General features: G+C 42.8%; 1 protein-coding gene across 1 annotated transcript; it reads left to right on the top strand.

Moving 5' to 3' along the window:
* Positions 1-732: 732 nt before the first annotated feature.
* Positions 733-25978, top strand: LOC132674211 (myosin-2). The gene is made up of 40 exons (XM_078437749.2): positions 733-783; positions 956-996; positions 2528-2751; positions 2843-2986; positions 4699-4855; positions 5922-5949; positions 6033-6141; positions 6225-6317; positions 6847-6910; positions 7037-7135; positions 7778-7881; positions 8377-8515; positions 8874-8992; positions 9081-9230; positions 9342-9512; positions 9615-9924; positions 10554-10627; positions 11467-11554; positions 11647-11764; positions 12698-12821; positions 12912-13048; positions 14716-14971; positions 16542-16784; positions 16878-17054; positions 17137-17282; positions 17366-17456; positions 17542-17931; positions 18858-18984; positions 19920-20038; positions 20181-20377; positions 21086-21269; positions 21347-21512; positions 21614-21738; positions 21911-22219; positions 22307-22510; positions 22833-22958; positions 23046-23216; positions 23300-23404; positions 23524-23619; positions 25692-25978. Exons 3-40 carry the CDS (start codon positions 2548-2550, stop codon positions 25842-25844), a joined length of 5817 nt encoding a protein of 1938 aa, XP_078293875.2. The 5' UTR covers positions 733-783; positions 956-996; positions 2528-2547; the 3' UTR covers positions 25845-25978.
* The last annotated feature ends 1510 nt before the right edge of the window (positions 25979-27488 follow it).

Genomic DNA, 27488 nt, shown 5'->3' with positions numbered 1-27488 from the left:
ATGTTGGGAAGTAGTCCCCAAAACACCTTTCACTACTAAAAAACATTCAACCATTTTTACTGCAGGCAAGTCCAATGAGTATGTGGGCAGGAAACCATGTGCTGTAGGGAGGATGAGTTTGGGCAAAAAGAAAACAGTGAAAGAACAAGGGTATTCCCGCAAACTACAAGGACACCAGCACTAGGACAGGACCTTCCTTCTTTTTAAATTGTCGAAGACACACAACTTGATTTTGCCAGGCTGGAAAGGAAAGACCAACAGGTGAAAATTAACCGTCGCAAAGTCAAAATAAACATTTGTACTTTATTTCTATCATCGAATATGCGGAATATGAAAAGTGGCGCAAGCAAAGCTGAGTGTCATGCCCAGCAAGGCCACGAGGAATTTATGAGAGAGGCCAGTTATTCTGGCTGCCTGGTCACTGCCTTTATCCACCAGCCTGAACCTTCCTTTCAGATCATCTTCTCAAATTATCCATAGGAGATTTATCCACATACTCAATAAGAAAAATATTTCTAATTATATCCAACCATTCTTAATATGAATGAGAATTATGCAGGGGCGCAAGATTGCCAAGACTTTTCTGCCAAACAATTCCTTTTGACTTAAGAAAGAACAGGCAGCTGCATTGTTTCCATAGCTCTCCATATAAAAGAGCCCTTGGAATGAGGCTGACTGGCCTGCTTTAAAAAGCTCAAGGTAAGTGGGAACAGGGAACGGGCTTTCAAGAGGGACACTGGCCACGCTGCCTGCTGCCCTGTGTCGGCTGCAGCTGCTAGCTCGGTACTGCTCCTTCGGATACTACATGCTTCACATCCATGGCTTTGTTGCCTGCTGTTTACAATAGAAAGCAATACTGCAGATAGGATTGTGTGTGTGCGTGCGTGTGTGTGCACGTTAACTAATGAAGTGTTTCTTTCCTTTTTTTTTTTTTTTTTTTTTTTTTTTTTTACAGAACTGTCTTGCTTCCAGGCTACATCTCCACTTGCTAACAAGGTAAGACTCAGACTAACCAGTCCCTAGAGGGGAATGTGAGAGCCTCTGGGATGGATCTGTGTCACTTAGCAACCTTTGAGAAAGTGCTGGTCTCAGTAAATACCTTAACAAGTGTACTTCAGGAAAGGTGCTGTAGAAAGAGGGAAGGAGCGGACAATGCACATATAGTCATTTGGGATGCAAGCAATCATTGGTGGGGTGACATTTTGGCAAGAAAATTGCTAATGGAATTGCTAGTTTGCTAATAGAATATTCCGTAGGGGGAAAAATCTGCACTAAGATTCTCTTGCTAAAAATCTCAAATTTAATAAAAATGTATCCTGCTATTAGAGTTCATTAAGTAAACATGATCTCTAACATATAAGAAAGAAGGAACCTAGGAAAATGCTTCCTTTAAACTTCATGAAAACTTTTAAGAAGTTACCGTGCCCAGTGCTGAGTGTTGCATGAAATTAAGATACTGCGAATCTTTTGTTACACACATGAAGGTATTTCTGTGCCCTTTCTACTACTACTGTCCACCGCATTTCTGAAGGAAGACCCTGGTGGATAGCTGATCAAAATGAGTTTCGAGTAACCTGATCCTGTAATGACTGCAGTAACATTCTTTGCCAAACCGTTCATTCTACTGATGCGGCTGGCAATCGGCAGATAACAGAATAGAGCAGTCCAAGCCTGCATTCTCCAGAAGGAGATCTGAAAGGGCCAAGGGAGTCCTTCAGTGTAGAAGAATGAGGACAATAATAACATCGAGGGTCAACTAAACTTCAGTGAAATAAATTAAAAATAATTTTTAAAAATGAGGATAACATTTGCTATGGCTTTTATCCTCAGTTAGGTTAATGGATTAACTGGATTTAATATGCAAAGAAATTATGTTAGACAAACTCTAATAAGCACACAACTAGAGAAAAAGAGGTAAACAAAATTATCATCCCCCAAACCACTGACCTTGAGCGCTTCTGGCTGAAAATCTAAAGGAGGAAGTAAAGTTCTCTTACATTACAGGACAAGAAATGGAATTGTATTACATTGCAATAAATGACATTTTACATCTAAATGGTAGCCTGCGCTATTTCAAACTGCTTTCTGAGTCATCACTTGACCTTTTTCCCCAAGGTATCTGTAGTGTATCTCACAGGCTGTGAATTAAGAAAGGCAGATGTAATCCCTGTTCTAAAGAGGGAGACACTGAGGCTCAGAAAGATCAAGTGCCTTCCCCGAGGTCACAAGCCCCTCAGCAGCATGCAGAGACTACACTCAGCTCCCTGATTAGAATGCTAGTGTTGGAGGATGGGAGAAAATAACACGTGTAAAGCCCTGGGTACCGTGATGGTTACACAGTGACCCTCGATACATCTGAGACCTTGTGATTATGTTTGTTCCAGTAACTATAGTATGGTGCACAGTGGACCTGCCTGGTGAAATTTCCAAAAAGTGGATTCTCCGTGAAATATCATCAGTGCGTAGAGATCTACTGACACACATGGCAGTCCAGAATCTCTAATGTGAAATGCCCCGTCTCCTTTAGGATCTCTGAGCTCAGCAGCCATGAGTTCAGACCAGGAAATGGCCATTTTTGGGGAGGCAGCTCCGTACCTCCGAAAGTCTGAAAAGGAGCGCATTGAGGCCCAGAATAGGCCCTTCGATGCCAAGACATCTGTGTTTGTGGCGGAGCCCAAGGAATCCTTTGTCAAAGGGACTATCCAGAGCAGAGAAGCAGGGAAGGTGACGGTAAAGACTGAAGCGGGAGCGGTAAGTAGAGTCCATGGAGCTGGCCACACGTGATTGATGATTTTTGGTTTGGTCACTCAATTGACAAAAAGTTATCCTTCCTACCTACCAGACTCTGACAGTGAAAGATGATCAAGTCTACCCCATGAACCCTCCCAAATACGACAAGATCGAGGACATGGCCATGATGACGCACCTGCACGAGCCCGCCGTGCTGTACAACCTCAAAGAGCGTTACGCAGCCTGGATGATCTACGTGAGCACCCCCTGCCCCAGCCCCAAGTGGTCTTTATCGCCATCACCACTGACCTGCCAGTCTACTGCTTCCACTCTAGTATAAATGGGTCAAAAGTAGTGACCCGTTTCGTTTTCACTAGTAGCGTAACTAGTTCGCACACAAGTTAACTTGTTAGTACATCAGTTAGTTAACTAATTAAAAGGCTCACTATTGCTATCGTAAGGCACAACCCAACAACCAGACTTCATTCTCTGTCTTCCCATCCAAAGCCAGGCAAGGCCACCATCCATGTGCACTGGGTTTGCCACATGTCCCTTGAACAACAATGCAGCAGCTACTGTTTATGGCTCAACCATGTGCCTACATTTCTACCACTCCCCCCCACCCTAGTTGTAGAATCATCCAGAGGGAAATGATAAACTTATGTCTCAACACATAAAAATGTTTTAAGAACCAAATTTCACACAGTTACACTCCTCCAAAATAACAGCAACCAGTATCCGTGTGTTCTGGTCCCTTCTACATGAATGCCACCTCCTCGAGTTAACCTCTCCACCTTCCCCCGGCAGAGCAGGACATTCTGTCCTATGGTCTCTGCCCCAGCCACAGCACTGACCTTGGGTTTCCACCGCCATCCATTCACATGTCTGTCCCCTATGTGGGCTGGAAACCCAGAGCTCCCCAAGGAATGGCATCTCATTCAGGTTTTGCTCCTGTGCCCTGCAGAGGTCTGGCACATGATACATGCCCAGTAAACATTGCAGAACTGAACTTACTATATCACACTGACATTTTTGTGTGCTTCAGCCAGTGCTGCTATGCAGCTGGATGACACCTGCACAGGTGCACCTGCTGCTCAGGGCCAGTGTCCATGCTGACTGGCCAGTGCCTGTCTTACACCAGCTGTCCAAGTTTTTGAAAATCTCCCTGTTTGGTCATAATGTATTCACACCATTCTGTGTCCTGTTTCTTTAGAGCTTCATAGAAATTTGCAAATGTTTCCCCCATATTGCTAAATACGTTCATGCATTTTTTATTTTTTTTTAATGTTCTTTACCTTTGAGACAGAGAGAGAGAATGCAAGTGGGGGAGGGGGAGAGAGAGGGGGGGACACAGAACCTGAAGCAGGCTCCAGGCTCTGAGCTGTCAGCACAGAGACTGACGCGGGGCTCGAACTCACAAACCGTGAGATCATGACCTGAGCTGAAGTCAGCTGCCCAACCAACTGAGCCACCCAGGTGCCCCCATTCATGCATTTTTAAATGCCTTTTTAAATGCCTGCATCCCACTGTCTTTAGAAGATTTCCTGTAATTCATCTAACTGCTTCCATAGTGTTGGGCACTTCGGGTGTGTCCAAACTTCCTTTTTCATGAATTTGAACTATCTTAATTCTGCAAAGGAAATCTATGCATATTTCCTAAAACAGAGTAAAAAATGTCTCATCCTACACATGAAGAAACAAAACAAAACCAACCTTTGGAGCTCCTGCTATGTGAAAGTCTTGTGATAAGTCCCAAAAGGAATAGTAAAAATTCTAAATTGGGATCCCTCCCCTCATGGATTTTACTATCTCATTATTGAAACTTCCAACTAGTTTTCATGCCAATGCCTTCGAGAAATGTAGGGTACTTACTTAAAGTGCTCCTTTGGGTCAGATTTCTTCTAAGTGAAATGCACACCTAGCAGGAGAAGCCTTTGGATAGCTGCTCTTTTTTATTCCCTTGAATAGACCTACTCGGGCCTCTTCTGTGTCACCGTCAACCCCTACAAGTGGCTGCCGGTATACAACCCCGAGGTGGTGACCGCCTACCGAGGCAAGAAGCGCCAGGAGGCCCCGCCCCACATCTTCTCCATCTCCGACAACGCCTATCAGTTCATGCTGACAGGTGAGTTGAATGCTTTGTATGTTCATAATCTTTTCAGAGCAGAACAATAAGAGAAAGAGGCTCTAACCATCTCAACACAGTCTCTGAGCCCTTTGGTTGAGCTGGAGACAGTCCGGAAAAGAGAAGGTGTAAAAGACAACTTGCAATCCCTAACATTACATAATAGATAATGATCTCTTAAACTTTTAAAAGTCAACAGAGGTTGGCCATAGTTAGAGAACTGACTTTTGAGTGACTCAGAAACTAGAAAAACTTGAGCAAAAATTATAAAACACTGTTTACATGTATGTACACACACACACACACACACACACACACACACACAATCACATACACAGACTGTGTTTCCATTACCAAGAGCCAAAAACCAGAAGAGTAAAATCTGCCACTGTGGCCTTATCCTCAACATCAGAAACTATGACCAATGAATACCCTCTCTACATCACAGGAGGCGTAAATTCTCTTGCCCTTTGCCCAGAACCAATCTGAACACGGTGTGTTTGGTATTAAAACAGCTACACCATGAATCTTCTTCCTAGAATACTGTCTCAGCTAGCCCAATCTAAGATACTTGAGGAAAGGGTTTAGAGAATTCATCTTGGGAGAGTAAAACAGTAGAACAAACCTTCCCCCCCCAAATATGACTAAAGCCATGATTACTTCCAAAGCTATACTTCTGCGCTATATTTACCCCATCCCACATACTGTTTCTTGCACCTACAATAAATACGTTGCTGCTGGAGTTGTCATCTGAACCCAAGTGAAGACTCAAGTCCACTTTTAATATTTCCTTAGTGGTCGAATATGAAAAAGACAAGATCTGGTGCTTGTTTGCAGTGTTCTGTTTAAATGGTTGCACGTATGCTAAAGTCAGTGGTGGGGTGCAGGGAGGGACTGGGGTACACGAAAGGGATACCGGAGGCCTCAGGCTCATGAAGCCCCAGGGATCGCAGAGGCCAGTCTGAAAAACACTAAGTTTGTTCCATTTTACTTACTGCTTACAAATATACAAAACCAAGAAACAAAAAAACCCCAGTATTAAATGTCTATAATTTCTCTTTTATAGACCGAGAGAATCAATCAATCCTGATCACGTAAGCAAATTTTATGCTCTCTTCTCATGGCTGTGACAGTTGCCACATTTGGAACCTCCTCTGACTTAGCTTTTATTTGGCAGCGGAGAATCCGGGGCAGGGAAGACCGTGAACACCAAGCGTGTCATCCAGTACTTTGCAACAATTGCGGTCACTGGAGAGAAGAAGAAGGAGGAAGCTGGCAAAATTCAGGTGGGTCTGGGGTCAGACTCAAGATGTCAGGGCTCTCAGGAAGTCTGGAGCCCCGGAGGTGAGGACCGTGCTTGCCTTTGCAGGGGACTCTGGAAGATCAAATCATCAGCGCCAACCCCCTACTGGAGGCCTTTGGCAACGCCAAGACCGTGAGGAACGACAACTCCTCTCGCTTTGTGAGTCTCTTGGTCACTAGTATGGTCAACATTCATGGGATGCTTGTGAAGACGTTCTCTGAATCTTTTCCATTCACATTATATTGCAGCACGAATCTTTCCTTTCCCTCTGAGCACATAACATGGATCCAAGTCCCATCTAAAAAGATGTGACCACCATATATCTGAGTTCTTTCTTCTCTGGTCATTACCTCCAATTATTCACAATTTTAAAATGAAAGATGGGGCACCTGGGTGGCTCAGTTGGTTAAGCATCCAACTTCAGCTCAGGTCACGATTTCACAGTTCATGGATTCAAGCCCCTCATCGGGCTCTGTGCTGACAGCTCAGAGCCTGGAGCCTGCTTTGGATTCTGTGTCTCCCTCCCTCTCTGCCCCTCCCCCACTTGCTTGCACACACTCTCTCTTTCAAAAATAAACACTAAAAAAAGTTTCTAAATATTAACACATTAGCATTCCAAGTGTTTTGAGTTTCTTGAAGATTTGATATGATTGAAAAACAAAGTAGTAATATTAGTTTTCCTTTCAAGGGTAAATTCATTAGAATCCACTTTGGCACTACGGGAAAACTGGCTTCTGCTGATATTGAAACATGTAAGTGCCTGGATCTCCTTTGCGGTCATTTCTGTTGCTTATAACCTATATAAGGTGAACCCAAAGTAAAATTCGCATCTCGCGTGAAGTTTTGCACTGCTCCGCTTGTCATTTGTTTACTTCCAGATCTGTTAGAGAAGTCCAGAGTTACTTTCCAGCTTAAGGCTGAAAGGAGCTATCACATTTTTTATCAGATCACATCAAACAAGAAACCAGAACTAATTGGTAAGAAATGTCATGATCCCTTTCGAGAATGATTACACCAGCACCCTCCATGCATGGTCCAACCTCGTATTCCATGACTGAATTTTGTCAGGTTTATCATCTGGAGTTTGAAAATAGCTTTGTAATTTTACGTGTGCTTATGATAAAAATCCAAAAGAAAAACTGAGGATAACACCCTCAAATCCTATCACTATGAAATAACCACTGTGAACACTTGGGTGGACACTGTTCTAGTAATTTTCTGTATATGCACCTTGAATACAGAAACACATACATACAATAACTGGAATCACAGTTTCATACTCTCCTGTGATGTACTTTTTTCATTGAATAATAACGTATCATGGTTTTTTCCACATCACCAACCGCAGCTGCACATTATTATTTCTAATGGTTGCATAGTGTTATATGGTAGAGATAAGCATTATTTACTTAACCATACCCTTTTAAGGATATTTAGGTTGTTTCCAGTTCTGGATTTTAAAGAGTCAGTGCTGTGCTGACCATTCTTACAGATATAACTTTTCCCAGTATGGGATAATCTTCTTTGGCTTTATACAGTGTCTTAGAATTTATCTAGACATCTCTTGTTTTAGTGAAGGGGATAATTCTGCTTACCTTTTCTCTGTTTCACGTACACAGAAATGCTTCTGATCACCACCAACCCATATGATTACCCATTTGTCAGTCAAGGGGAGATCAGTGTGGCTAGCATTGATGATCAGGAAGAACTGATGGCAACCGATGTAAGTGGAACGCAAGAAAATCAGAATGATGTTGGGTTAGAAGCTATGGTCCCTCCAGATAAATATTCAGATTCTTGTAGAAATAGCAAAAGAGGGTTCAAAGACAAGCATGGATGTGCCACCCAGAGCCAACCAGAAGGATTAAGATGTGTCCCACAACATTTTACTTTCCCTTTTAAAAACCTGTCATTTCTGAATTTACCTAAACCACTTTTTTTAAAATCCACTTAATGAGATCAATACCACTTCTCAAAATAACAAGTCCTTTAAATTTACTATTTTGTTCTTTCTCTTAAGTTTACTTTTTGAATCTTAGAGGCTATGTTCAGTGCTGGCCTTTGGTTGACCAACTCCCCATACACCCACTCTAAAGAGTTCCTTGCACCTCCATTAGCACTGAGAGTTTGACCAACAAGTCAGGAATCAGAATGTGAACAATGCATAGTAAGTGTGTAGATCATAACCTAACAGTTATCTTATTGGTTATGTCGGCAGAGTGCTATTGATATTTTGGGCTTTACTAATGAAGAGAAAGTCTCCATCTACAAGCTCACGGGTGCCGTGATGCATTATGGGAACATGAAGTTCAAGCAGAAGCAGCGTGAGGAGCAGGCCGAGCCAGATGGCACCGAAGGTATCAACCAAGTCAACCACCTGATTTTATTTTTGTTTGAAAATCACATTCTTAAACTTGTTACCCTTGCATTTGTCTAGGAAGACAAATTCATTTTTAAGAATTGAGTTTTAAAGCATACCCAGATAATATACTATGTGAAGCCTCATATTAGATAGATGTTTCCTAACATTAATGAAGTTTTTTAGGGCACACTACCCATAAAGTCTTGAACTCAGTGGGAAAAAAATGGGCAAGAATGCTCAAAAAGATATTCTGAAAACACTGCATAAAATGTCTATAGATTAAAAAAACTTTTTTTGAGCAAGTAGGTCGCTTTGGGCCATAATAACATTGTTCTACCCTTTCTTGCTTTCAGTTGCTGACAAGGCAGCCTACCTCCAGAGTCTGAACTCTGCTGACCTGCTCAAAGCCCTCTGTTACCCTAGGGTCAAGGTCGGCAATGAGTTCGTCACCAAAGGCCAGACTGTAGAGCAGGTAGGTGCATAATTCAAATTCGTCAACAGGAATTGAGCATTTTTACAGTCCTCTGATAACCTCAAGAGAGGTATTTTTGTTTTTCAAGGTGTACAATGCAGTGGGTGCCCTGGCCAAGGCCGTCTATGAGAAGATGTTCCTGTGGATGGTCACCCGCATCAACCAGCAACTGGACACCAAGCAGCCCAGACAGTACTTCATCGGGGTCCTGGACATCGCTGGCTTTGAGATCTTTGATGTGAGTTGTTGGAATAAGCAGCCTTATTTAGGTCCCTCCATGTCTGCTCTGCCGAATTCCCCCTGGGTTTCCCAAACTCACTTGAGCTCTTTGGTGTTTGCAATGCCCTAGTTCAACAGCCTGGAGCAGCTGTGCATCAACTTCACCAACGAGAAGCTGCAACAGTTCTTCAACCACCACATGTTCGTGCTGGAGCAGGAGGAGTACAAGAAGGAGGGCATCGAGTGGACGTTCATTGACTTCGGGATGGACCTGGCTGCCTGCATCGAGCTCATTGAGAAGGTGTCCTGATCTGTCCACTCAGTAACCTCGTCTTGTCTACTCTGCAGCTCACTGCTGCAGCTCACGTGTACCTTACACACATTTTTCTTTGCTTTAATCCAGCCTATGGGCATCTTCTCCATCCTGGAGGAAGAGTGCATGTTCCCCAAGGCCACAGACACCTCCTTCAAGAACAAGCTGTACGAGCAGCATATTGGAAAGTCCGCCAACTTCCAGAAGCCCAAGGTGGTCAAAGGCAAGGCCGAGGCCCACTTCTCTCTGATACACTACGCTGGCACCGTGGACTACAACATAACTGGCTGGCTGGACAAGAACAAGGACCCACTGAATGAGACTGTGGTCGGTCTGTACCAGAAGTCTTCAATGAAAACTCTAGCTTACCTCTTCTCTGGAGCTCAAACGGCTGACGCAGGTAATGCTCAAAAACTGTAACACTTTCTCTAGGTATTACAAAAAGCGATGTTAGCTCAAGGCCAGTTTCAGGATGGCAGGGCCAGACCCATTGCTCTTCCACATTTTGAGTAAATAGGCTGCATTGCAGTCATACATGTGTGTCTCACTCCAGCACTGACAGAGGCCTTACTGCAAATGGTCAGAGAGGGACTATTAGGATCTCAACCAATGAAAAGCCTCAGTGTCTTGGATTCTCTCCTGCTTCTTCCTTCACATCTACTGGATATTGAGTATCTAGGAATATTTAAGACAATGGAGTGACAGAGCTCTCCCTATCTAGACTAGCTTCCACTGATGATTTTTGAAGTTACTGTGTCCCCCAAGTGTCCTAACATTAAGGATCCATCTTTATGATACAGTGAAGTGAATCCCTTTATTTCACCTTAAAATGTAGAAAAAAAAATCACAGAAGAGTGGATGCAAGCTTAGTTGACAGGTAAGAGTCACTCAGGCTCCAACAGAGAGGCCAGCAGTGTCCCCCAAAGTGTTCCCCTTGATGTGTGCAGAAGTCGGCAATAAATAAGCACGAAACAGCCCTGCCAATTCAAAAATACACTTGAGTGACACCTTCCCTTATTTTCTCTCCAGAGGCGAGTGGTGGAGCCAAGAAAGGTGGCAAGAAGAAGGGCTCCTCTTTCCAGACAGTGTCTGCCCTTTTCCGAGTAAGGACAAAACTGGGTCTCACACTCCCCAGTTGCTTTAGGAAAATCTGTTTTTCAAAGCACAGACTCTTCTTTCCACAAGTCACTTAGGGAAAGACTGACACTGATTAATGGCTTCTGTTCATCGATCTTTGGAGAGAAGAGGTTCAAATTACTGAGAAATCATTAGCTCGTCTTTCATGACAAGCCAAGTAAAGCCGAATATTTGACAGGAAATTTTGTAAAACGGAATACTCTACCATTCATAATCTAGTCAAGTCGTGAAACTAAGCAATGACATGTACTCAGAGAGACTAAATCATCAGTGAAACTAAGGAAAATCTAGCAGCTAGCTTAGAAGGAACTTAATATGGCATCCTTGTTCTTAGTCCAGTCAATCCTCGATTACAACTGGTAGATTGTTCCCCTTTAGGTAATCTTTCTGCCCTGAAAGGGCAGATATATTTATGAGAAAAAGCCCCATCATGATGTAGGCATGCATGTACTCACTGGAGAATATGGAGAGTTTGGGAGGAGAAAGTGAAACCAGTATGGGTAGGCTAGTATGGGAAGGCAATGGCCTTATAAATGTTTATGGAAAGCCATGGACCAGGGAGGAAGTAGGACTTTGCTTGAAAAAGATCATGTGTCAGGCTGTGTAACTCCTGCTAACTCAAGTGGAGAAAGAGGGACTAAGGAGAAACCTGCATGTCAGGAGAAGCATGGCAAGGTGTTACCTTACATGAAAATGATTCCTGCTGGTCATTCAACTCAGCCATAGGCATTGATTTTATAGACACCGCCAAATACTCACAACCATATTAAAGTTGGAGATAACAGGATTTTTCCTGATTTCACAGGAGAATTTGAACAAGCTGATGACCAACCTCAGGAGCACACATCCTCATTTTGTGCGGTGTATCATCCCTAATGAAACCAAAACTCCTGGTAAGAAGCTCTAGAATGAAAGCACAAAGCATGACTGCCACACCTCCCTTCAAAAAAGATCTCCACAGTGGAATAAATATGTATATTTGTAGGGGCCATGGAGCATGAACTTGTCCTGCACCAGCTGAGGTGTAACGGAGTGCTGGAAGGCATCCGCATCTGCAGGAAGGGATTCCCCAGCAGAATCCTTTATGCAGACTTCAAACAGAGGTCAGGCTCTCCTAATTGCGGTGTATCTTAAAGTTTAATATAAATATACTTATGCAAGCAAAACAATTTAGTGAAAAATATGTCTCTATTTGTTATTTTTGATTTGCCACAAAAAAAGAGTGAAAAGTGATAAGCCTCAAAACACCTTTATAATCTAGACCATATATTTTATACTCCAGACTTTTCATGGGCTTTACCAAGCTCCTGGCTTAGCCCACAGATATATACACTAACTTCAATAATTATGAGAACTATCATTTTTTAATGTGTAAATCTGTTTGGGTTATCTCATTTAATCTTTACAAAACGTCGGTAGAGGTAAGTCCTATCAACACCTCCTTTTATAGATGAATGAACTTGAGCCTTAAGGAGATTAAGCTACTTGCTCAAAGTCACATGGTTATTGGTGTCTGAGTTAGGAACTCCCCCATGCAGGTATATATCTCCCAGTGGGTCCTTTTCTGTCACTTCCTATCTTCATCTTTCTGTCTCACACACCAGTTTCACAAGGTTTCCCAGAACATTCACCATACCAGCTCCTCAGCAACTTTCTCCTCCCTAGAGAAGTCCATCTTGGGAGTCAAACAAGAGGCCAAGGGGATAATGGGCTGGCAGCAGCTCCAGGGAGCTGGTTACATGTTACATTTTATTGGTCATCTACATCTTGGTGTGAATAAGATCACAGAATCCTTTCCTGAGAACAAGGTCTGATGAGGCAGAAAGGAAAGCTACAGCTGTGCAGGAAGGTGAAATGGGGTAAAAAGAGACAGTTGATGCTAGTTTGACCAACTACGTATAGGAAGTCCTTCCTGTGAACAAAGGAGAATACTTTTTTTTAAAGCTCCAATTTTCTAAATAGGTCATTTAATGTTTATCTGCTATTAGTGTCATCATAAACCACCTTAAAAAAAACCCTATTATTTACTTAAACAGATACAAGGTATTAAATGCAAGTGCAATCCCTGAAGGGCAGTTCATTGACAGCAAGAAGGCTTCTGAGAAGCTCCTTGCATCCATCGACATTGACCACACCCAGTATAAATTTGGTCACACCAAGGTAATGGTCTCTAAAGCCCACCCGATGCTATCCGTGTCCCTTTGAAGTTTATGTACAGTTTCTGATCTGCAAATCCTCCCCCCCCCACAGGTCTTTTTCAAAGCTGGTCTTCTGGGGCTTCTAGAGGAGATGCGCGACGACAAGCTGGCCCAGCTGATTACCCGAACCCAGGCCAGGTGCAGAGGCTTCTTGGCCAGAGTGGAGTACCAGAGGATGGTGGAGAGAAGGTATAAATATAAATTATTTATTTATTCACATCTTTCTGCTTCAGAAACACATTTGAGGTGGCTTAAGACTCAGATATGGTAAGGCCACTGATGTCAGCAAGAATGAGTAAGAGTCCTATACTGACTCTTCAGGTAGGGGTCATCACCATGAAACATATTCTGAGTGTTCAGGGTAAAAGGGGGGGCATAAAGAGTGGATAGCTCTCATCTAACAAGAGAAAATACAGCAGTGTAAAAATAAACCAGTGTGAATTTAGTGGGTAGATCATTAAATTAGACACATTGAACTGAACAGCAGACAGTATTTTCAACAGTGATTTTTTTTTTTTTTTTTTTTTTGCACCAGAGTTTAGGGCTTTTAATTTGTCCCAAAGTTGCTGAAGCAAAAATCAACAGTGATTTTTTAAAAATATTTATTTTTGAGAGAGAGAGAGAAAGAGCATGGAGGAGGGGCTGGGGAGGTGGGGGATAGAGGATCTGAAGTGGGCTCCGAACTGATAGCACAGAGCCCGACTTGGAGCTTGAACTCATGAACCGTGAGATTATGACCTGAGCTGAAGTCGGATGTTTAACCGACTGAGACACCCAGGTGCCCCTCCACAGTGATTTTTATGCAAGATGTAGAAACCACTTCTTCCATCTGATTATTTCTATTATCAAGCTGTTATGATTTAAAACATTAAGGACATTTATCTGTGAAAGATTTTTTTCAGTAAGTTAATACAATGTCACCAAGATACATAGCTTTCTGGTGATCTGATTTGATGCAGGGTCAGAATTCTAAGTGCAAAGAACCAGGTGTCTCAAACTGCAGAATGCGTGTGAACAGGGCCCATGTTGAGAAATGCATTTATATTGGCACATGCACATTCATACACGTGTGTGTAAATATATATGTAATTTACATGAAACAAATTTTATTTCTATCACCTGTAGTTATGTTAATACCTTATACTGTATTCTATTTTATTAAATATAATAAGTTTGCTTATAAACCACTATATGTGTGTATGTATATATATATATATACACACACATATATGTATGTATTTGGGAAGTTAATTGCTTATATATAAAGGTAATTCATTTTTTAAATAATTTAGATTTTTTAAATGTGAGAATATTACAGAGTAGAGTGCAAAATTCACACAACATTAAAATACATGAAACCAGAGATTTTCACAGAAATTCTTCTTTAATGAAGCCCTTTGTTCCACACCCACATCCCTCAGGGTCTAGCTCCCCTTCACTGCTCTTCGTGGCGTTCCAGTGGCAAAGCCTGAGAAGCACTGGTATACAGCAGTTCTTAAAGGGTGGTCCTTAGACCTGAATCGTCGGTGTCTTTTGCAAACTTATTAAAAATGCAAATTTTTAGAGCCCCATCTCAGATCCTCTGACTCTGAATCTCTGGGGATAAGGCTCAGGAACTAGTATTTTACAAGTCCTTCAGATGATTCTTAGGTACACCAAAAGTTGGAGAGGCCCTGATGAAGAGAGGTGAGTGATTAACACGTCCTTGACCATCATCCCAAAGTAGAATTTCTTCCATCTGTGCTTCTGAAGGTAGGCAAGGAACAGGGTGGGACAGAACCTCCAGCTCTCACTGCCAAGACTTCATCTCATTTCTTCATCCACACAGTATCTAACTTGCACCAATTACATTTCAGAGAAGCCCTCTTCTGCATCCAGTACAACATCCGCGCCTTCATGAACGTCAAGCACTGGCCCTGGATGAAACTCTTCTTCAAGATCAAGCCCCTCCTCAAGAGCGCAGAGACCGAGAAGGAGATGGCCACCATGAAGGAGGAGTTTCAGAAAACCAAAGACGAACTCGCCAAGTCAGAGGCGAAGAGGAAGGAACTGGAGGAAAAGATGGTGTCACTGTTGAAAGAAAAAAATGACCTGCAGCTCCAAGTTCAGGCTGTAAGTGGTGGTGACACGCTATAGGTGCTGCAATCGGGATGCGAGTGGCCGCAAGTGGCAAGAGTTGGGTAGTCGGTGTGGGGACACTCACTGGGGGAAGAAGGTCAGTGCACTCTGATGGTTCCAGTAAAGTCCATACATCCTTTCATCATCCCAAACCAGGAGCAATAAGGTAAAACAGACCACTGTCACCCATCCTCCACAATTTCATCAAACTACAGGATTTATTACTTCTTTTCTAAAAATTTTGAAGACAGTCCTTGGAAGTGATTTTAACATAAAACTATCACAAATGAAATATTAAGGGGAGGATAGCATGTACAGCGTTGATTTTTTTTTTTTTTTTAATCTCCGAAACTTCCTTAAACTCATGGATGTCCATGAGTCTTAAATCACAATACATACAGCTGGCAAATGTCAGGAATTCTACAACACATTTTAGGGAATTCTTGTTTGTCACTGATCTCCACAACTCGGGTCCATTCTTTCCAATCCATCTGCACAGGCTGTGCCCCATCACGTCACACCTGGATTGCTGTGTCAGCACCCAAGATGCTCTGCCCACCCCCCCGGCCCCCCCACCACAGCCCTCTCCTCCCTCCAGCCTACTCGCTGTTCACTCCCGCACCAGTCATTTCAGAACAGCCTCCATCAACTCTGAAATGTAATTTATGAGACTGCCTTTCATTTCGGAGTGAACTGAATTGGTCTGGTATAATTTACTCATCACGAAATCATATATTTCTCCTGTTGATTAAAATTGGTTTCTTCTGTCAAGTGTAGGCAGTGTAATAACTCTTTCTTCTTGATCACAGAAGGAAAAAGAGCTGTCTTCTGTGCCCACCCCCTTCAGATCTATCCGGAATGCTCTTCTGTTGTCCCTAGAGATTTACTAAGAATTTGTCCTACACACGACATTCACTACATGGTACATGTAGCACATTTTACTCTTTTGTGGATTCAAAGGCTGATATGGAGTCTCCTGATGAATGTGTATATCAATTTGTCACTCATATCCTGTTCACTCCCAACCCTCTTAATTGGAGACATAGCAGGTTGCCAAGAATTCCTTGATTACTTTGTGCCCTAACTTGAATGTAGAACATCATAACCGAGATCATCTTCCAGTTCTACAAAGAGAACCCGTTAATTAGCAGCTGCCTCCTGAAACGCTCACTGGAATGCTTTCTCTCCTCCTGCTCCATCCCCCAATGACTTGATCTCTACAAAATCAAATCCTACCCACTTCTCAAGGCTCAACTCAAATGCCACTTCATTCAAGGAAACCACCTCTAATAGAACTTCTCGGATCTCTTCTGTCACTAACTGCTTTCTAAATTCATGGTAGCTTTTTGGGGGTAGGCTTTCTAATCTACCAGAGAATACACTCTTCTGAAGGAACAGGATAAAATCTGATTCAGTTTGGTTTTCCCACAATGTATCCTGGACTGCATACAGGAGGTGCTTCATATTTTTTAAAGCCAAAGATCCAACAGCAGAGATTAACATTGTTATCGCTGTGAAATATTTCATTCTTTCTTTCCAATTTTGATTTTGTTTCCAACTCTAGGAAGCTGAAGGCTTAGCTGATGCAGAGGAAAGGTGCGATCAGCTGATCAAAACGAAAATCCAGCTGGAGGCCAAGATCAAGGAGGTGACTGAGAGAGCTGAGGATGAGGAGGAGATCAACGCCGAGCTGACGGCCAAGAAGAGGAAACTGGAAGACGAGTGTTCAGAGCTCAAGAAAGACATTGACGACCTTGAGCTGACCCTGGCCAAGGTTGAAAAGGAGAAGCATGCCACAGAGAACAAGGTACGAATCACACTCTGTTCTGCCATATCGAGGTTCCACCAGCCTAGTAAACCTGCTTTAGAGCAGATACCATTTCTTCTTTAATTTTTCAAGGTGAAAAACCTCACGGAAGAGATGGCAGGCCTGGACGAAACCATCGCTAAGCTGACCAAGGAGAAGAAGGCCCTCCAGGAGGCCCACCAGCAGACCCTGGATGACCTACAGGCAGAAGAGGACAAGGTCAATACGTTGACCAAAGCTAAGACCAAGCTCGAGCAGCAAGTAGATGACGTAAGTCCTGGATTATTGAAGAAATTATTTTCTTCGAAAGGAAGCTAAGCATTCCTTTACACTAAACATGATTTATATTTAGCTTGAAGGGTCCTTGGAGCAAGAAAAGAAACTCCGCATGGACCTGGAAAGGGCCAAGAGGAAACTGGAAGGTGACCTCAAGTTGGCCCAGGAGTCCATAATGGACATTGAGAATGAAAAACAACAACTTGATGAGAAGCTCAAAAAGTAAGCATGGAAGAACTGTTTATGAACTTGCTTTTGGTGGTGAGTATACACTCAATTGTTATTTTTTGCAACTTTCCAAAAAGGAAAGAGTTTGAAATCAGCAATCTGCAAAGCAAGATTGAAGATGAGCAGGCCCTGGGCATTCAGCTGCAGAAGAAGATCAAGGAGCTGCAAGTAAGTTGGTATTTCTAAAAGTCTGGCTCAAAGAGGCACAGTTACCACACAGAGAAGCTAAGTGCATGCTTTTCACCACCCCCAGGCCCGCATCGAGGAGCTAGAGGAGGAAATCGAGGCAGAGAGGGCCTCCCGGGCCAAAGCAGAGAAGCAGCGCTCCGACCTCTCCCGGGAACTGGAGGAGATCAGCGAGCGGCTGGAAGAAGCCGGCGGGGCCACTTCCGCCCAGATCGAGATGAACAAGAAGCGGGAGGCCGAGTTCCAGAAGATGCGCAGGGACCTGGAGGAGGCCACCCTGCAGCACGAAGCCACGGCGGCCACCCTGAGGAAGAAGCACGCGGACAGCATGGCCGAGCTGGGGGAGCAGATAGACAACCTACAGAGGGTCAAGCAGAAGCTGGAGAAGGAGAAGAGCGAGTTGAAGATGGAGATCGATGACCTGGCCAGTAACATGGAGACTGTCTCCAAGGCCAAGGTATTAGAACCTGGCAATTTGTCATCAATGAAATAATCCTTTATGTATGCAGCATAGTTTGCACATGGTACTTTACACACATTATGTCCTTTGTTTTTTACAGTAATCTAGGAGGTAAGCAAGAAAGAAACTAGTATCTCTATTATTTGCATTTAACATATGAAGAAACTGAAATTCGAAGAAGTTAAGCACATTGGCCCCATTACACCATTAATAAATGACAGGACCAGCTTTTGAACATAGGTCACCTATGTTCTCACAGGGTCTAGCTGGAGAACACAGGTCTCCAATATTCTCAAGCACCCAATAAGCCAAGTTTCATTGTACATAAAGGCAGTCAAGTATTTGAATACATGCTTTTAGAAGAATACACCATACAGTTCTTACAAGAATCTTACATTTAAAGCATATTATTTATTATATTAATTTATTTATTCAAATTTATTATATTAATAGTGCATGGAGCTTCACAGTTAGCTCTTTAAAAATCCCAATGTAGGGGGCGCCTGGGCGGCTCAGTTGGTTAAGCGTCCGACTTCAGCTCAGGTCATGATCTCACAGCTGGTGGGTTCCAGCCCCGCATCGGGCTCTGTGCTGACAGCTCGGAGCCTGGAGCCTGCTTCGGATTCTGTGTCTCCCTCTCTCTCTGCCTCTCCCCCGCTCACACTCTCTCTCTGTCTCATAAATAAATAAACTTTAAAAAATTCATAATAAAATAAAATTAAATAAATAAAAATCCCAAAATATTTTCTCAACTTCACAGAGCAATCATAACATAACAAAAAGAATTCTTATGTATCACATTGCACATACAAGAATTTGATTGATTTTACGTCAAAATAAGTACTTTTCTGTCTTATAAGAAATTTTAGCAACGGCAAAATGATCTTAGAATGTTTGTCTCCTGCTTTTACTTCTTCTCACAGGGCAACCTAGAGAAGATGTGCCGCACGCTGGAGGATCAAGTGAGTGAGCTGAAGTCAAAGGAGGAAGAGCAGCAGCGGCTGATCAATGACCTGACGACCCAGAGAGGACGCCTGCAAACCGAATCCGGTAATTCTCTCCTCTTCTGGGCACTGAGAATGGAGATGGTGCGGTTGAAACAACCGATTTGGTAATGTGAGAGCCTAATAAAAACTGAGAACATGTGTGGTTCACGGAATGGTTCAGACTCTCGACCTACTTGCAAGGTCACTTGGGGACAACGCTAGAGACAAAGACTTCAATAGCAGCGGATCAACCTCTGCTCCAGAAAAGCATAGAGTGGCTGGCCGCACGGAGGGGCTGCCTGGGATTAGGAGTCACTGTCGCCTGGGGCCTGGGACTCCTGTTACAGGCTGAGCTTCTGTTTCTATACATCAAAGTGAACCAAATTCCTTTATTTAAAAAAAAGGTTTTTTATGTTTATTTATTTTTGAGAGAGAGAGAGAGAGAAAAGCATGAGTGGGGGAGTGGCAGAGAGAGAGGGAGACACAGAATCCGAGGCAGGCTCCAGGCTCTGAGTTGTCAGCACAGAGCCCGATGCGGTGCTGGAACCCACGAACCGTGAGATCATGACCTGAGCTAAAGTCCAATGCTTAATTGACTGAGCCATCCAGGCACCCCAAAGTGAACCAAATTCCTGAATGGGGAATGCATAATAAGCCCGTGTCTCAAAAGTCTGATGAAACTGCGATCATGTAGAATTCAGTACCCTGGCTCCCATAACCAGACTCGGCACAATATCATATACCCAGAGAGATTTAGTTATGGTAGAGAACAAAAAGAATTTCAGCTGTATTTATACATTCAGATCAATATGTAAGTTTCCTCATAAAAATCAGAAATTTGACATTAAGCATGAAGATGCCAGCAGAAAATTCAATCATTTGAGCACTCAATGCAGGGGGTGGGGGGAGGGGAGTTAAGAGTTAAAATTTACTTCTAATATGGGCTTGTAAAATTGTTTCTTCACTTTTAAAAATGGTGTCGTTTCTTTTGTGGATCAGGTGAATTTTCTCGACAGCTGGATGAGAAAGAGGCTCTGGTGTCTCAGCTATCCCGAGGCAAACAAGCATTTACACAACAGATTGAGGAGTTAAAGAGGCAGCTGGAAGAGGAGATAAAGGTAAATAATAATACTGTCAGACTCATTTTTGTCCTATGACCTAACCCTAACTGGAGTCCGTTACACCAACTTTTAAAGGGTTTGAAACTCAAGAATTAAACGTTAAATATCCAATAAAAGGAAGCTGTAACTATCTCCACAGGCCAAGAACGCGCTGGCCCACGCCCTGCAGTCCTCCCGCCACGACTGTGACCTGCTGCGGGAACAGTACGAGGAGGAGCAGGAGTCCAAGGCCGAGCTGCAGAGGGCGCTGTCCAAGGCCAACACCGAGGTGGCCCAGTGGAGGACCAAATACGAGACGGACGCCATCCAGCGCACAGAGGAGCTGGAGGAGGCCAAGTACGTGTGCAGATATGAGAGAATGTGCAGAAAGCTTTGCACATTGACCCCGAAAGATCCAACCCTCCGTGAAGTCGCCCATAAACGTTCATTAATTAGCTCCTGTTTGCCGGCTGCTATCAGGCCCTGAGAATGAGACACGAGTAAAGCAAACATGATACCTGCCCTCCTGTGCTTGAGGAATGAGTAACAAATAATTATACAGATAACTAGGCCTTATTACTGTCTGTCAAGCACACCAAGTTCATTGTGGCTTCAAGGGTCTATACTTGCTGGTCCCTCTGCTGGAATGCTCTCCCCCCAGATCTCCCTCCAGCTCACTCTGACTTTTGAGATCTTGACTCAAATGCTACCTCCTCAGAGAGGTCTTCCCTGAATATCTAGAATAACTGCCCAACCCTTACTCTATTTTACTTTTCTTCATCGCACTTATATCTGCAAGATGTTATTGTGCATACTCTCGCTCCCTTATCCTTTCTGTCTTGCACTCATTTGGAAGCTTCATGAGGCAGGGACCTTCTTTTTTGTTCTTTTGTCTTGCTCACTGCTACGTATCCAGTGTCTGATTCATAGAAGGAGCTCATCAATATTTGTTGAATGAATACATGCATATTGTTAATATGAAGTTTCCATCACTCTTCAGTGTGGTAATAGTTCCTCTCTCTTGCTTTGGTTCACTCCTCCCTACAAACATATATAATCTTCAAGGAAGAAGCTGGCCCAGCGGCTGCAGGCGGCCGAGGAGCACGTAGAAGCGGTGAACGCCAAATGTGCCTCCTTGGAGAAGACGAAGCAGCGGCTCCAGAACGAAGTGGAAGACCTCATGCTCGATGTGGAGAGAACAAACGCGGCCTGCGCGGCCCTGGACAAGAAGCAGAGGAACTTCGACAAGGTACCTTGTGCTGCAGCCTCTGCTCTCCGCTGTCTTCCTTGGTACTTGACAGCAGATAACCACTCCCGGTTTCTCAGATCCTGGCAGAGTGGAAACAGAAGTATGAGGAGACCCACGCTGAGCTCGAGGCCTCCCAGAAGGAGGCCCGCTCTCTCGGCACTGAGCTGTTCAAGATGAAGAATGCCTACGAGGAATCCCTGGATCAGCTAGAAACTTTGAAACGGGAGAACAAAAACTTGCAGCGTGAGTCCCTTTCACTTTCAGCAACATCCATGCCTTGAGGAACCTCTCTCTTATGTCCTCTGTCTGATTAAATCTCTACCTGTCTTTAACCCAAACAACAGAGGAGATTTCTGACCTTACGGAGCAGATTGCAGAAGGAGGGAAACGTATCCATGAGCTGGAGAAGATAAAGAAGCAAGTGGAACAAGAGAAGTGTGAACTCCAGGCTGCTTTAGAGGAAGCAGAGGTATAGGTCAAATGGTGCATTACAAACAAATAAGGTCAGAAAATACTTAGGCACGTCCACATAGGTTGAATTAAAAAAATAAGCAGCACAAAATTCATGGAAGGAAAGGTGTGCAGATAAACTTTCAGATGCTTCCATTCCCTGCTAACGTCACCACTTGCTGTCATTAAAGGCATCTCTTGAACACGAAGAGGGAAAGATCCTGCGCATCCAGCTGGAGTTGAACCAAGTCAAGTCTGAAGTAGACAGGAAAATCGCTGAAAAGGATGAGGAAATTGACCAGCTGAAGAGAAACCACATCAGAGTCGTGGAGTCGATGCAGACCATGCTGGATGCTGAGATCAGGAGCAGGAATGACGCCATCAGGCTCAAGAAGAAGATGGAGGGAGACCTCAATGAAATGGAAATCCAGCTGAACCACGCCAACCGCATGGCTGCAGAGGCCCTGAGGAACTACAGGAACACCCAGGGCATCCTCAAAGTAAGTGGGTTCGAAAAAGGGCCCCAAGGGGCTTGGGGAGACTGCAGCCCTGGGAACGAGGTGTCTCAACGATCGTTCATTCCACAGGACACCCAGCTGCACCTGGACGACGCGCTCCGGGGCCAGGAGGACCTGAAGGAGCAGCTGGCCATGGTGGAGCGCAGGGCCAACCTGCTGCAGGCTGAGATCGAGGAGCTGCGGGCGACCCTGGAGCAGACGGAGAGGAGCAGGAAAATCGCAGAACAGGAGCTCCTGGACGCCAGTGAGCGCGTCCAGCTCCTCCACACCCAAGTGAGTATAACAGAAGAGTGAAAAATACAAAGGAATGAAAATGAAATTCTTGCTCATATCGTAGCTTTATCTCAGAATGTACTCACAGTGTTTTATGGAGGATAACGTTTAAAACATTTAATATTTGTGGGTTAGTAATATTTATCTGTACTGTGACATCCGAAGTCGATTGTCGTTCAAAAATATATTGTCATCTCAGATAACTTATTGAACAAGGAGGGATACTAATTACTTAATTAACTAGCCTGTGAGTTCATTAGAAGTCTGGCATCCCAACTTTGCTCTCATATACTAGATATTTCTAAATTTGTTATTTTAACAGAACACCAGCCTGATCAACACCAAGAAGAAGCTGGAGACAGACATCTCCCAGATCCAGGGAGAGATGGAAGACATTGTCCAGGAAGCCCGCAACGCAGAAGAGAAGGCCAAGAAGGCCATCACGGATGTGAGCAGAGGGCAACACGGTGGTGCTCGAACTTGAATCCCGATGCGCCAGCCCAGCTCTCAACCGGTTTTGTTTCACTGCTAACAGGCGGCCATGATGGCCGAGGAGCTGAAGAAGGAGCAGGACACCAGCGCCCACCTGGAGCGGATGAAGAAGAACCTGGAGCAGACGGTGAAGGACCTTCAGCACCGTCTGGACGAGGCTGAGCAGCTGGCCCTGAAGGGCGGGAAGAAGCAGATCCAGAAACTGGAGGCCAGGGTAGGTCTCTCAATCTCTGTCTACTTCCATTTACTCCTGGTGCCTTATTAGTTCAAAGTTCTTAAGAGCCTACTTATTTGTAGGTGCGTGAGCTGGAAGGAGAGGTTGAGAGTGAACAAAAGCGCAACGCTGATGCCGTGAAAGGTCTGCGCAAACATGAGAGGAGAGTGAAGGAACTCACTTACCAGGTACACCAGAAGTTTTTATCAGCTAAGTGCTTCCCATACATACGTGAAACATTCATATACAACGATACAATGGTCAAGTGGTTTTGAAGTAAGGCCCTGTGGTTTTTATAATCTTTCAGACGGAAGAAGATCGGAAAAATATTCTCAGGCTTCAGGATTTGGTAGACAAACTTCAGGCCAAAGTGAAATCTTACAAGAGACAAGCTGAAGAGGCTGTAAGTATCCTTAAGATGGTAGGGAAGAGAGAGGTCCCTTATTAAGAAAAGCTAATAATTAAGGTTTACTATTCCCGGTAGTAAATAAGCCATTTGCTTTTTAGAAGACTTGTACTCCTTAAAAACATTTGTGAATTTTGTAATGTTAACGGCTTGATTTTAAAAGTAAATTTTCTGGGTGCTCAGTCGGGTGGCTCAGTTGGTTAAGCATCCCACTTCTGCTCAGGTCATGATCTCATGGCTCATGAGTCCCGCATCGGAATCTGTGCTGACAGCTCAGAGCCTAGAGCCTGTTTCAAATACTGTCTCCCTCTTTTTCTCTGCCCCTCCACTGCTTGCACTGTCTCTCTCTCTCTCTCTCTCTCTCTCTCTCTCAAATATAAATAAACATTAAAACATTTCAATTAAATAAAATAAATTTTCTATACACAAAGAAACCTCAAAAAATTTCAAAGTAGAAATAATGCAGCTCACATTCTCTAGCCATAGTGTGATAAAATTGTAAAGTGACAGGAAAATATAAACACAAATTCCCAAATGCTTAAATGCTTAAAACACTAACTTTCCTAAATAATCTTGGGTTAAATTGGAAAGAAAAAACATAATTACTGAATACTTATTAATCATAAATAAAACTTCAAAGAGGATGCTACTTTTACAAACCTAAAGAATGTAGTCAAAGTTGTCTTTGGAGGACAATTCATTGCTTTATGAATCAAAAGAAAAACAAATAAATAAACTGAAAGTCCAATAAAGAAATTACAAATAATAATGAAAGAAATATTGTTAAAGATAAAGGTAGACATTGATAAATTAGAGTATACTATTTTCTAATTTGATAGTTTCAGTAATATCTGATCATTTCTGGGGAGTTAATAAAATAAATACACTTATATAACTAGCTTAATCAAGGAAAAAGAGAAAGAAAATACAAACACATTAGAAATGAGAAAGGGGGGGCATGCCTGGCAGGCTCAGTCAGAAGAGCATGAGACTCTTGATCTCAAGAGTAATGAGTTTGAGCCCCATGTTAGATGAAAAGATTACTGAAAAATAAAGAAATAAATGAGAAAAGAGAAAAACCACACAATCAGAAAATTATTTTTTACGTAAAATATAAATCTGTCAACAAAGTTGAAATCTTACAGAAATTGATGATTTTTTAAAAAATTGATGATTTTTATAGGAGGCTATAAAAGTCCATTTACTTCTGAAAATGGACTCAGGTCCAGATAGGTCTTTCAAAATTTCAAGTAACAGATAATCCCTGAGCTATGTAAGCCATTCCAGAGCATGGGAAAAGATGGAAAGCTTTCCAGATCATTTTAAGAAGCTCACGTAACCCTCATACCAAAACCTGTCCAAGAGAGAAGGCGGGGGGGGGGGGGGGAGGGGGGGGAGGGCAGCATGGAACTAAAGGCAGTTTTACTCATGAATGTAGTTACAGCAAAGATAAATAACTAACTCGCCGAAACCTTATTTTATTAAGGGGATTGTCCATCATGATTAAATAGGCTTAATTCCTTCAGTGTAAGGATTACTTAATACTAGCGAATCTGTCAGTAGAATCATTACATCCAAAACAGGACAAAAAAATGATTGTTTTGAAATGTTCCAAAATGATATATAAAATTCAACATTTATTTCAATTTAAAGACACTATTAAGAAATTCATCCTTTATATGATAAAGAATATCTATCTTTATATCTATATAAAGAATATCTATCTCGAGCCTACAGTCACCTTATAGAAAGCATTGACAAGAAGCAGGACTTCAGTATTCTTGACTGCTCTGCTCTTATATATTTTTTCTGCTTTACTTGTGGTGCACATCTTTTAATATGTTTTCATTGCAAAAATAGGGTTGCAATTATTTGTGGGACACCAAGCCCCAAATAAATCATAATGTTCACTTCAATAATAACCAAAATCCAGGAGGCAGTAAGACAACAAGGTTCCCTGCTGAGTATTTTAAGTTCTCCATACATGCCAAGTCCTTTCTTCCCTTAGATCTACAGGGTCTAGAAAGATGCACAGTGGGGATTCCTTACAATTCCATTTTCATTCTCAGGAGGAACAATCCAACACAAATCTATCTAAATTCCGCAAGCTCCAGCACGAGCTGGAGGAGGCCGAGGAACGCGCTGACATTGCTGAGTCCCAGGTCAACAAGCTGCGGGTAAAGAGCCGGGAGGTCCACACGAAAATCATAAGTGAAGAGTGATCATGTCCTGATGCTACGGAACGACTGAAGAGAGGCACAAAATGTGAAGTCTTTGGTCATTTCCTTCTGTAATTATTGTCTATTCTACCCTACTGCAAAGGAAATAAAGAGCATAGGGTACTTTGCAAACAGCATTCTTAGACTGGTCTTTTCTCTTTCTCCTAAAGTGGTGTCAAAGCTAGAATAATCACAAGGCTATCAAACAATTACACTCAACCTGCCATTAAGAAGTAGCATTCACTTTTAAGTCTATAAAAATACTTTAAGACTACAAAGTTGTTGCCTATCAGGGAAGTCTGTTTTGGAAGAAATCTGAGGGTCACCTTCCTTTCTTTCTAACCTTTCCCTAATGCCAGGTCATCTTAGAAAGCTCCTGATCCACCTAACATAAACCTACTTTTCCAGGTCTATGCAAAGAATGACAGCGGCTATACTCCCAAATAGACTACACTATATCATTACTTCTCCTTGATGTTATCAAGAATACAAATCCAAAGTATTAGTATCATTAGCCCACAAGGATTTTTTTCAGCACTAATGCCGATACACCATATATTCACAGAACACACATCGGGTAATGAGTATGCCATGCAAGAGTGAGATATACCCTTCTCCCTAGGAAAACTACAGGGTGCCTATCAAGTCTGGAGACAAAGAGAATATTATTCTATATACTCCAATGTAATATCAATAAGCTATTAGCCTATGTTTCCAGATTTGATGGCTGCCTGTATAATCATGTGAAGAGCCAAAATAAATAAATGATCACAAGTGTCGATAAAATATGAGTCCCTAGATAACTTAGGTGCATATTCAACACACATAATAATGAGTATCACTGTGGTGCAAAAACCCAGATATGGTAGCAATCTGGATTACTCAGAGAAGTTTTTCTAGATGACCAAGATTTTTTTTAAGTTTATTTATTTACTTTGAGAGAAAGAGGGAGACAGCATACGTAGGGAAGGGGCAGAGAGAGAGAGAGAGAGAGAGAGAGAGAGAGAGAGAGAATCCCAAGCAGGCTCTGTGCCATCAGCACAGAGGCCAATGCGGGGCTCAAACTCATAAACCATGAGATCATGATCTGAGCTGAAAATCAAGAGTTGGACGCTTAACCGGCTGAGCCACATAGGTACCCTGATGATCAAAATTTTCAAAAATGAATTCAGTTGAGATGCAGAGCCAAAAGTATGACCTTCCTAGACAGCATAAAGGAAAAGCCAAGTGGTCACTATCCATGTGAATTGAAAGCAAGAGTATATTCGTTTAAATGTACTGCAGGAGAGTGACTTAAATCAGACACAAGGAAGCAGCTTAGCAGGTAACTAGGATTCCCACTGTCATTCTGGCCTTAGGAAGGCTGTGGGATCACCCTTCTCACTGCTTTGGCCCCGCTTTCACTTTGTTCCCACACCACCTATAAATGCTTCAGTGCCTGGTAACTTGGCAGTAATGACCAAAACCAATGTCTTACAACAAACTTACTGCAAAATCTGTCCAGAGTGGGTCAAAGGACTACCTTAAAATTCGTATCAAATCCTACTGAGAACATTATTAAAATGTTCTGTCTTCCTGAAAATCACTGCCCACATTTCTCGGAGGTCTGCTAAAGAAAATGAATGTGAAAAAAAAAAAAAAAAAAAA

This window comes from Panthera onca, chromosome E1 (assembly GCF_046562875.1).
Source record: "Panthera onca isolate mPanOnc1 chromosome E1, mPanOnc1 haplotype 2, whole genome shotgun sequence".
Taxonomy (NCBI): domain Eukaryota; kingdom Metazoa; phylum Chordata; class Mammalia; order Carnivora; family Felidae; genus Panthera; species Panthera onca.
Note: the sequence above shows the minus strand (reverse complement) of the source record. Positions and strands in the feature narration are given on the sequence as shown.

Bases quoted from the DNA above. Each gene is read 5' to 3' on its own strand.
- LOC132674211 (XM_078437749.2), top strand. From the start codon at position 2,548: ATGAGTTCAGACCAGGAAATGGCCATTTTTGGGGAGGCAGCTCCGTAC. The intron at 12,822-12,911 runs GTAATGGTCTCT...CCCCCCCCACAG, and splicing joins ATAAATTTGGTCACACCAAG to GTCTTTTTCAAAGCTGGTCT. The intron at 23,620-25,691 runs GTAAGTATCCTT...TTTCATTCTCAG, and splicing joins AGAGACAAGCTGAAGAGGCT to GAGGAACAATCCAACACAAA.